Consider the following 12,161-nt stretch of genomic DNA (forward strand, 5'->3'; position numbering starts at 1 on the left):
TGGCTTTTCGAAGCCAATAAAAGCCACCACATCAAATAAAACATCACGGATCAAAAGAAGACTTTTTCCCCCCCTTTTCTTACCCCCCTTTAAATAAATTAAAAAAAGAGAGGGTGGGGGCGGTGGTGTTGGTCTGCCACGCTTGATCGTGCCCTGAGTCCTGCCCCGCCACTGCGATTGGCTGGACGCACACCCGAGGGGGGAAAGTTTGAATAAAATACAAGAGCATGGCACCAGTGTGGAGTGTCGGAGAGATTTCCAACTGGACTTTGCATTAAGGGACGAGCGGACAACTGTCCCAGAAAAATAATTTCCTCCTTTCCACGACGCGTCAACGAGATTTTAAAAAGGACGCTTTAAACATGACATCCGCTCGCATTGCGTCATCTATTTTGCTCCTGGTGCTGATGCAGACCGAAGCCGGGCTTTGCGCGCGGAGGTTCCGGGGCGGCCGCAACCCGCAACCACGACGCGCGCCGCCGCCTCCCACATACCGGGCGGCGGCGAACAACCGGGGTGACACCACGGAGAGCTTTCCACTGGATTTCACCGCCGTGGAGGAGAACATGGATAACTTCATGACTCAAGTCAAGAACCTGGCGCAGTCGCTGTATCCGTGCTCGGCGCAGAAGCTCGACCACGACATGCGGCTGAACTTTTTGGAGAACGCTTCAGTCACCTGCAACGACGGAAGCCCTGCAGGGTATGTAGACGGGGGAGGGGAAAATCACCGTGGAATGATTATTAAAAGGTTTATAATGTGCAAAATGTGCATGGTTGCAGCCGAAATAAAATGTAATTGACTATCCATCCATCCATTTTCTACCGCTTATTCCCTTTTGGGGTCGCGGGGGGCGCTGGCGCCTATCTCAGCTACAATCGGGCGGAAGGCGGGGTACACCCTGGAAAAGTCGCCACCTCATCGCAGGACCAACACAGATAGACAGACCACAGTCACACTCACATTCACACACTAGGGCCAATTTTAGTGTTGCCAATCAACCTATCCCCAGGTGCATGTCTTTGGAAGTGGGAGGAAGCCGGAGTACCCGGAGGGAACCCACGCATTCACGGGGAGGACATGCAAACTCCACACAGAAATATCCCGAGCCCGGGATTGAACCCCAGGCTACTGAGGACTTTCGTATTGTGAGGCAGACGCACTAACCCATCTTCCACCGTGAAGCCCTGTAATTGACCATTGAAACTATATTTGAACTGTCAAAGACTAGTTTGACAAGAAAACAAGTGCAGTATGTACCTCAAATCTAATTTCAGGTGTATTTATTGACAGAAAGGTAATTTCTGCTTTTCCATGCTTGTTTCTTACTTATCAGCAGAACTGAACCAACCAGGTTATGATTTTGGTTCCTTATATGTGAGGTATAATCATGTGTGAAACAAATTAGATAATTAAATGGTAAAGAAATAACAAGTAAAGTACAGTAAATAATGTTTTTTTTCTGACAAGTTATTGTCAGCAAACCAATAAATTGGACTTGGTTTTGTGCCTGCGGTGAAATAAATTTGACAAATGAAGCTCGGAAAGTATGTCCAATATTTGTAGATACATGCTTTATTATTAGACAGTGATGTATTGTATAGGAGACATTAATCAGTCCTTGTTTGTAGCAATTCCAAGACAGCCATAAATATCTGCAGATGCCACTGAAAGCCGGTTATGATATGTGAGTTTTTTTATGGATTTAACAGTGTAATTCCGTATAACACCACCCCCTCTCGCATGGGTTGCCTTTAAGAGAAGCCTGGTGGAAGCACTAAGCTCTCTGAGTAGGAATGCAGGGGACAGTTCCTGGCAGATGGCCTTTTCCCATTCACCACTGTTGTCATTTAGGATGCTAATCCATCCAGCATGCATTTACAAACAACCAAAAGTGTGTGTGACGATCTGCGATTTCTCTTGTGGAATTTGATCCTGCACTTGTTGGTTGCATGGGAGTAGAACATAGAGCGCACTGTCCTTGGCATACAGCTGCGATATTACTATAAAGTTAATAATTATAGCCAAATGTATGACGCGCGTCTGAGCAATCTGATTTGTATGTGGTCGCTGGCCATCCCTTAAGTTTAGTCATCAGTAGTAGGCACACCCGAGATAATTTGTCTCAGTACATCAGGAAAAATAGTCTGTTTTCCAGTGGAATTTGTTGTATGTTGAGTGAGTGATTATAAGCACTTTACTGCATCTTTATATGGAACGTGCCAATCAATTTGGTCATCGGTGTTGTTGTGAGATCACTGCTGAAGAATGATGAGCTCAAAAGAACAGCCCAGTTTTTGTTATTTTACTGGTATTTGCAATATAGGCGGGATAGGGGATGGCGAGATAAGCCATCTTCCAGTGCAGTGACTTCACTATGTTGCAGCCTGGTGTCACCTTTTTTGTCTGGAAGATAGGAATCAACAAAGCAGCCGGATGCTAAAGTTTAAGATAAAGCAATGATGTCATTTAATGCTTGTGCACCATCACTGATGATAGAAATAGAGAGGGGCATTGCTTCAGTTGGTCTCTGTGTAACAAAGTACATTAAATCAAGATTGTGATATGTGCATTTGTCAGGCCTGAAACTCAAGCGTCTAAGTTGAAGTTCTTTTACATTCGTTTGTCTCTCTTAGGTATTACCTGAAAGAATCCAGAGGAAGCAGACGCTGGTTGATATTTCTGGAAGGTATAAGTTCAAGTTGTGTTAATGAAACTGCATTAGGGTTTATTACACCTTCACCAGGTCATACTCAAGCACTTCCCTGGTCAGTTTTCACCTAAACACTCAATGTTAACTTAACTTATGTTGACTTTACAGGCGGCTGGTACTGCTTCAACAAAGAGAACTGTGACAGCCGATATGAGACCATGAGGAGGCTAATGAGCTCATCCAAGTGGTCTCAAACTAAAACAGGTAAGACTCACCTAAATGGTATTGTATCACATCTAATAATAATGGAGTAGATTCATGTAGCACTTTTTTAGACACTCGAAGAGTTTTATACTAAGAACTGAAAACCCATTATTCATTCACGTGTGCAAGATCCTCAGTCTCATATTAGCACCCTTGGTATTAAAAAATGGTTGAAGATGACCACAATACATTCAACAGTAGCGCTTTATGTAACTGTATAAGAAGTTGCATATGGTATTGTTTAACAAAAACAGTGGTACGGTCAACCTAAAGGAGTCTAGAGAATGGCCAGATTGTACTATATGCACCGTTTTTGTACATGATACAATACAAGAATTGTATTGAATTTAATTCTGCACTCAGAAAGACTCCACTGTACACCCAGGTTGACCAGAGTTGTACCATTATGGTTGTTATTTACCTAAACCTTGCTAAAAAGTGCTTGAGAAGTTACCCCTCGGGCATTTTTAAGCTATAGTTTGCCGAGAATATGTGCTATAATTAATTACGGTACTTTAACCTCTTCTGCCAGGTCAGTCCTTAGTACTATTTTGTGTTATCCTGCTCACAAACAATAAAAACTTAGCGGAAAAATGATAAAGAAAATGGACTGTTGCTTGACAGTCAATCGTATTAGCGTAAGTCGACCTGGCGCCCACTGTCGTAAGACGATGGACACCTCTGTCTTTCATTGCGGTGTAATAACTGTAATCCAATGTGGTAATGACGACAATGTGGAAGAGGATGTGTCTGGGAGTGCCGGAATGGCTAATGATACATGTTGATCTGTCTGTGCAGGCACCGGGATCCTGTCTCCGCTCCCCGAGGAAAACCCTCACTGGTGGAATGCCAACATGGTGTACGTTAACTCGTGTTTATTCTTTAAATTACAGGCGTCGACTTTTAACATCCCATGACTTTTAATATTGTTTGTTACAGGTTTGTTCCGTACTGCTCCAGCGATGCATGGAGTGGCGCCACAGTCAAAACAGAGCACAGTAAGTGTCATTGTTTGTTGGATCAAAACTTGCATGTGTGAAGTGAGAAAAATACATCTACATGTTATCTTTTTGTCGTGAGCAGGTGGCTATGCTTTTATGGGCTCGCTGATAATTCAAGAGGTCGTAAAATCCTTGCTTAAAAAGGGCCTGGACAACGCCAAGGTTCTGCTTCTGGCTGGGAGCAGGTATGCCCACAAGTAAAAGGTCGTGACATAAAAATTGAAAAAGTGCTTTGATTACCAATCGCAATATATCGCCTCTGTATGCAGTGCCGGAGGGACAGGGGTCCTGCTGAATGTAGATCGTGTGTCAGAGTTGCTGGAGGGACTGGGGCACACTGCAATACAAGTGCGGGGCCTGTCCGATTCCGGCTGGTTCTTGGACAACAAGCAATATGACTTTACCGACTGTCTGGATGCGATCAGCTGTGCCCCCACGGAGACCATCAAGAGAGGCATAAAGTAGGCACACATGATTGTGAAAGATATGGGGTGCACACAGGAAAACTAGTATACTTACTCTTTGGGGTTTCCGCATTTCTTTCAATAATTTTGATGTACAAAACGAGGGGTTTTCCAAGTGTGGCACAATAAGCCTTCAATCGGGGGATATAACTCGGCCCAGGGGACGGCGTGGCGCAGTGGAGAGTGGCCGTGCGCAACTCGAGGGTCCCTGGTTCAATTCCCACCTAGTACCAACCTCGTCACGTCCGTTGTGTCCTGAGCAAGACACTTCACCCTTGCTCCTGATGGGTGCTGGTTAGTGCCTTAGATGGCAGCTCCCTCCATCAGTGTGTGAATGTGTGTGTGAATGGGTAAATGTGGAAGTAGTGTCAAAGCGCTTTGAGTACCTTGAAGGTAGAAAAGCGCTATACAAGTACAACCCATTTATCATTTATTTACTCAAAAAAAAACCCTGATCTTCTCAAGTATACTTTGTAGAATTTCTTTACCTGTTCACTTTATTCATTAAAACGCAATTTATTTTGCCTGATGTTAGCTTAGCAAATTTAGGAAGAGTTTTTTTCTTGATTTTTCTCAATCTGATGCACCTCCACTAAAGTCTTCTGCCACATCCAACTTTGATAACCTATGTATGACTTTTTACCACGGAGAAAACAAAAAAATCAAAATGTTGCAAGTGGAACACCGCAGGCAATATACCTGTTAACCCTGCCACTTTCCCTGGACACTCACATAATTTTTGTTTTCCCCTCTAGCCTGGTGCCCCCTTGTTCTGTATTGTAAAGTTTATTCAAAAAATTCTGAAATTCGGAATGTTTCCCTATTTTCAGATTCCAATTAACGGAGTTGTAGTGCTACTTGTTGCTAGGCAAAATTATTTTGCTTAAAGGGAAGTGAAAAATGGTATGTGCTGATCACTTGGTGCCACCCACAGCATCTAAGGCGGTATAGCTCGGTTGGTAGAGTGGCCGTGCCAGCAACTTGAGGGTTCCAGTTTCGATCCCAGCTTCTGCCATTCTAGTCACTGCTGTAGTGTCCTTGGGCAAGACACTTTACCCACCTGCTCCCAGTGCCACCCACACTGGTTTAAATGTAACTTAGATATTGGGTTTCACTATGTAAAGCGCTTTGAGTCACTAGAGAAAAAGCGCTATATAAATATAATTCACTTCACTAAGGAAATTGCTCAAAAGCAGCACTACGGGGGTGTTATATATTTGAGTGGGACACTGTAGGCAAAATTAAGACGTGTTTTAGTACCCAGGCGCCATCTGCCGGGTGTTGTAGTGCACTGCAATATTATTAGAACGTCACAACTGATCAGTTATGTGTTGACCCTCATTAGGTACTGGGGAGGAGTGGTACCCGAAAGGTGCAAACAAATTCATGAAGGAGAGGAGTGGAACTGTTTCTTTGGCTATAGAGTCTTCCCTACCATAAAAAGTAAGCTTTTGTATCACAAATAAACTGTATTCAAAATATTAAATTAATGAGGGCCTAGATCATCAGTGAGAGAGAATTCTGACCTCTCCAAATACACCGTATTCTTCATTATCTTGTTTTAGGTCCGGTCTTTGTGGTCCAGTGGCTGTTTGACGAAGCTCAGTTGACAGTGGACAACATTCAGCTGACAGGACAACCAGTGCAAGAAGGCCAGTGGCGTTATATCCAAAATTTGGGCATTGAGTTAAGGAACACCCTTAAGGATGTCCCGTAAGTTACCAAAATACAGAATGTTAAAAGGAGAATCAAATAAGCATTTTAATATACAACATTTTTCTTTTCTTTTCAGGGCTATGTTTGCTCCAGCATGCCTCTCACATGAAGTTATCACAAGAAAGTGAGTTGAACTCTCTGTGGCCAGCCTCGTTCACTAACTAGACCAGGCTTGGTCCCGCAGGCCGCATACAGCCTGTAAAAAGATTTTCAATCTGGCCCGCCGGACGTTTCCAAATAATATCGAAACTGTAGCGAACATTATGATGTGCAGTGCTGTTTTCAAATTATCGTAAGTTTTGAACTATAGAAAGTATTCTAATGGTTGGAATCTTCGCTCTAAAGTATTATACGAGTTACCACGGTAATCTATGTCACAGCAGCTCAGACGAGGCACAAAGCAGTGTAGCAGCAAGCCTGATATGCAGGTGTCAGGGACAGTGTGCTGCAGAAAAGTGATATTATATCAGATTGTGGGTGACTTTTTTACCCTTTGCTTTCATATTTCGCCATGTTTTGTTGCGTTTTGCTTGATTGTAAAAGATGTCGATCGAGGAGGTGGTTTGAGGAGTAAAAGAGGAGCACGTTCATATTTTGGTAATATTCATTGTAATATCTTCATAGTTAATGTTGTAATCCCACATTCTTTATTTTCATTCACACTCTAGTGTATAATTCAGTAAAAAAAAAAATCCATTCTGTCTTTTGAGGTGGTTTGTCATAAAATATTTAATATTATATCGGACATTATTGTGAGTTTCTGTACCAGTTTTTTCAGTAAAAAGGGAGCCCCCCCCCAACACACACACACACACTCACACACACACGTATATATATTAGATGAGGGAATTTTTGGCCATCTCACCATTCAATTCAGGACCTACATTTTTGATTGAAAATCGATTGTTGATGCATCTTTGATTTATGTATATTGATGCAGTTTTACATTTATTTTCTTATTACTAAATAAGCCTTCATCACTTGCAACTTTAAAAAACTGTGTATTTAAAATAAGAAAAAGGTAAATTAATTCCTAAATTTATTAAATTAATTGCAAAACTGGAACATAAGTACACTATGATAAAGGAGCTGGTCTGATCTTTTGGTGAGGTGGCCCGCTGCAGTCAGCCAAATTTTAGAACCGTCTGCATTACTTTATGTACAATAAATACACGAATTATCGAATATTGACGTTTACGAATCGTTTTTATAATTGTCAATGTCCAAATTGCGATGCAATCGATTATTTCCTCCACCTCTAATGTATATATATACATACACACATATATATTTATATATATACATATATATATATATATATATATATATATATATATATATATATATATATATATATATATATATATACATACATATACATATATATATATATACACATATATATATATGTGTATACATATATATATATGTGCACATATATATATTAGGGGTGTGGGAAAAAAAACATTCAAATTTGAATCGCGATTCTCACGTTGTGCGATTCGGAATCTATTCTCATTTAAAAAAAATCTATTTTTATTTTTATTTTTTATCAATCCAACAAAACAATACACAGCAATACCATAACAATGCAATCCAATTCCAAAACCAAATCTGACCCAGCAACACTCAGAACTGCAATAAACAGAGCAATTGAGGAGACACAAACACGACACAGAAGAAACCAAAAGTAGAGAAACCAAAATGGATATTATCAACAACAGTATCAATATTAGTTATAATTTCAGCATAGCAGTGATTAAAAATCCCTCATTGACATTATCATTAGACATAAAAAAAAGAATAGTGTCACAGTGGCTTACACTTGCATCGCATCTCATAAGCTTGACAACACACACTGTGTCCAATATTTTCACAAAAATAAAATTTTTGTGAAAATATTTGTGAATTTATTTTTGGTTCGTTTAATAGTTAAAACAAATTTACATTATTGCAACCAGTTAATAAAGCAAGCATTGTCCGTTACAACTATAAAAGCTTTTTACTAACATTTACTACTCTGCTTGAATGTCAGCAGACTGGGGTAGATCCTGCTGAAATCCTATGTATTGAATGAATAGAGAATCCTTTTGAATCGGGAAAAAAATCGTTTTTGAATCGAGAATCACGTCGAATCGAAAAAATCGATTTCTAATCGAATCGCGACCCCAAGAATCGATATTGAATCGAATCGTGGGACACCCAAAGATCCGCAGCCATAATATATATATATAATTATATATATATATATATATATATATATATTTATATATGTATATATATATATGTATATATATATATTTATATATGTATATGTATATATATATATGTATATATATAGATATATATATATGTATATATACATATATATATATATGTATATATACATATACATATATATATATATATATATGCATATATACATATACATATATATATATATATATATATATATATATATATATATATATATATATTAATAAACACAGTGACCCAAAGGCCCCTTTTTTTCCTATCACAATGTGGCACTCCTAGACAAAATTGCCAGGTCTTAACTAGACAAACAGCCGACTTGTGAGTTAACAGCGCCCTCTTGTGCCATGTTTCAGTTACTGGACTGACGTGCAGGTAAAAGGCACATCCTTGCCCCGGGCTCTGCACTGCTGGGACCGCAGCCTTCACGACAACAGGAACAACAAAGCCCCGCCTAAAGGTTGCCCAGTACATTTGATTGACAGCTGCCCGTGGCCACACTGCAACCCCACCTGCCCAACCATCCGAGACCAGTTCACAGGCCAGGAAATGAACGTCATTCAGTTCCTCATGCATATGGGCTTTGACGTGCAGAAGATGGCCCAGCAGCAGGGCATGGACCCCAGCAAGCTATTGGGCATGCTTAGCAGTGGCAGCTAAGGGGACGGACTAATGCACTAAAACACACACTTACAGTATGTTCAAGCTAAAGCCCAAGTAGGGTTGTGGCTGTTTTTTGTTTTTTTGGCCAGTATCCTTACCTGATACCTCCAACCACCCTTTTTACATAGTTTATCCCCTTCTGATCTACTGTTGTTATGAACCTCAACTTTAAGAACAGGGCTCATACATGTCCCATAACCCCTTCCCTCACAACTCACTGCTGGTCACAAATACTGGGGTTCCAGACAAGGTACAACTATTTATGCTCAAATTGTAATCCAGTTTTAAGGATCTTAATGCTTTGTTTGATATTGTGGATTTAATTATGTTAAAAACACAGTGTCTTCTGTTGACTTGACGACTGTAGCGTCATAATGAGCTATACACACACCAGAGTGCCATGTAAACCCCCCACAAAAACATACTGTAGTCTTGTAAGGTACAGTACTTTTACAATCCTCAGATTAAGGCAATGCACATCTAAAGGGAGACAAATGTTATGTATTGTACATGTTTAGAGTATTTGTATAGGTTCTTTCAAGTGTTCACAACTCCATTATTATGTATTTCATAATAGAGAATACCTTTTAATATAATGGCAAAGCTGTATGTATTGATGTCTCTATAAGTGATGTCTTTAAAGGACCTCGTTCTCACACCATCCACAAAAGGAACGGTATTACTAATTGTAATTTTATTCTGTAACATATTTTTAACAGGAGAAACTACATTGGTTATTTACATATTTATTTTGTTATGTAAATCATATTTATAAGTGCTATTTTTGCAAGGAAGTGATTCTTTGTCAATTGTAAATACATGGGTGTGTTTTTCTCTTTGTGTTGACTACACGTCTTTGTATCTGACCGAAAAGAAAAGACACATTACATACGTACAAAAGAAAGCTGTCTTATTTTTGTTTTGTTTTTGATCATGAAGGCATACCTATACCTTTTATAATAGAGCAGTTGTACTTACAGTACCAGAAGAGTGGAAAACAAGTTGCCTCTATATTGAAACTATCCATCCATTTTCTACCGCTTATTCCCTTTGGGGTCGCGTGGGGCACTGGTGCCAATCTGAGCTACAATCGGGCGGAAGGCGGGGTACACCCTGGACAAGTCGCCCTGAAACTATTATCATATATATCTGATTTATGACAACAAAAGACTTCAAAGTTTGCGAATAAATAGATATGATCAGAATAGTATCAATCTCAAAAAAATTCTCAAGCCATTTTGAGAGTTAACGAGGAAAGGTTCCTAACGCTACTTAATAGGATCCGTAACGCAGTGTTAGGAACCACAGATCCCTTCCCCATCAACAACAATGCTAATCATGCATACTTTGATAAACAATGATAACCTTGGGAAAAATTAAGATCTAGAACCTTATATTATTGAGCCCGAACACAAAGAGGATGAGCAATAATTTCAGAAGTCGCATCAGCAGCATTGCTCGGTGCTAAACATACACAATAACCATAATAAAACAAACACTTACGGTACAATTTCCACTCTCGCTGTGATGCCGACCGACAGGATGCTCACATAGTTCCTTTGAGATAAAAATTTGATTGCAATCCTCACAAAAGGTCTAAAAAAGTTGCCCCAACTACCTCTTTCTATCCATCTCAGGGGATGTTAAAGTTGATCGGCCTCTCGTCTATTGCCAAATTTGTTTACCACCAGGTGAGAGCTGCATGAATTAAAATCTAGAATTTACTTTTAGTAAGTGTGAGACACAGCAGAAGAAGCCACCTGCTTAGTGCGACAATAGCAGCGTAACTTAGCATTATCTCACTGCTATCAATGCGCCACTAAAATAGGCCGTCTGCATTGACGCCTATAATAACAATATCACTCATATTTAGTTAATTTTCCGGTCACCGTGGAGTATTGTTGGCGGTTTCTGGATGTTTTTCCGAGGGTATATTGGGCGCAATAGTGGACTTTCGATCTACTCAATTGTTAGCTATTTATTTACTACTTCGAATGCATTAAAACAATCCAAGCAGATGTGTTCTTTTCTAACTTAAGGATTGTGAGTGATAAATAGCACATTTTTTTCAAATGTTTGCCTATTTCCAGAATCACTGATCTGACAATATGGTCGAAGTGCAGAAGTGTTACTACACTGACGTAGAATCTACAGAAATTACCGAAGATATTTGGACCGGAATATTCAAAATAGCAAACTGAATTTGTGGCATTTTGTTATGTTTAGTCTGTATTCTCACATACTTTGCGGATTGTAAATATATTTGAATATGGTTTTATGGATACAATGTAACACAATAAAGCATATAAATTCAACTTCTTTTCCCACTTTACTGAAAATAGACCATACATTCTGAATGCTAGTAGTGAGCACACAACAATCACAATTTGGTTGACAGTTGAGCCCTTGGAATGTTGTTTTGTTTTTGTTTTTAGGAGACTAGCAGTTATTATGCCAGCTAAGGCGCTGATAGATTAGCTGCGAAGGTTAGCAGTTAGCAGGCTAGCTCAAAAAATGATTGATGTGTAGTTTATTCAAATTACGATACCTATTTAAAAATTGGGAAATAGATATGTTTTGCGGCCCTGTCAAAACTTCAGAAACCATCAATCCATCAAATTTTGCGGCCCTGTCAAAACTTCAGAAACCATCAATCCATCAAATTTTATTTGTCCAGCACTTTTCATACATATAACATGTAGCACAAAGTGCTTTATATTTAAAACATTTAAAAAAACAGTAACTCCCACTCTCCCTGCATAAGTGCAAGTTGAAACAGTCAAACAGTCCCCCTCATACCCCACACCACCCTAAAACCCATTTTTCTCTCTACCACACACATGCATGCACTATAAAAGTCATGTTAAAACATTTGTGGCTGATCACGGAATAACCAGTTGATACAGCACTAGGGTGCCAAATGCACCAGGAGCTACATGATGATGGGCCACAACTGCGGTGACCCTGATCCAGGGAACAAAGCGAGGGACCAGGGAGTCCTCTCGCCGAGGATCCCATGAGCAATATCCACAGCAGCCGCGACACATCAGAGCCAACAGTGCAGAGGGCTCCCGTGAGGAAACGCTGGAAATAACTCTATAAATCTAAAATATATTACGAGGCTAAAATAAATGAATAAAATATAT

At 39.7% G+C, this 12,161-nt stretch overlaps 1 protein-coding gene across 1 annotated transcript; it reads left to right on the forward strand.

The window, feature by feature from the left end:
* The first annotated feature begins 227 nt into the window (after positions 1 to 227).
* Positions 228 to 9,919, forward strand: notum1a (notum, palmitoleoyl-protein carboxylesterase a). The gene is made up of 11 exons (XM_061884805.1): positions 228 to 703; positions 2,638 to 2,690; positions 2,823 to 2,918; positions 3,717 to 3,777; positions 3,858 to 3,916; positions 4,002 to 4,104; positions 4,189 to 4,380; positions 5,729 to 5,826; positions 5,949 to 6,096; positions 6,176 to 6,223; positions 8,709 to 9,919. The coding sequence occupies exons 1-11, from the start codon at positions 363 to 365 to the stop codon at positions 9,010 to 9,012; spliced, it is 1,503 nt and encodes a 500-aa protein (XP_061740789.1). The 5' UTR covers positions 228 to 362; the 3' UTR covers positions 9,013 to 9,919.
* Positions 9,920 to 12,161: the final 2,242 nt, after the last annotated feature.

Source organism: Nerophis ophidion, linkage group LG23, assembly GCF_033978795.1.
Source record: "Nerophis ophidion isolate RoL-2023_Sa linkage group LG23, RoL_Noph_v1.0, whole genome shotgun sequence".
Taxonomy (NCBI): Eukaryota; Metazoa; Chordata; class Actinopteri; order Syngnathiformes; family Syngnathidae; genus Nerophis; species Nerophis ophidion.

Coding starts and splice junctions, on each gene's coding strand:
- notum1a (XM_061884805.1), top strand. CDS start 363: ATGACATCCGCTCGCATTGCGTCATCTATTTTGCTCCTGGTGCTGATG. Junction 704..2,637: donor AACGACGGAAGCCCTGCAGG/GTATGTAGACGG, acceptor TGTCTCTCTTAG/GTATTACCTGAAAGAATCCA. Junction 3,917..4,001: donor CACAGTCAAAACAGAGCACA/GTAAGTGTCATT, acceptor TGTCGTGAGCAG/GTGGCTATGCTTTTATGGGC.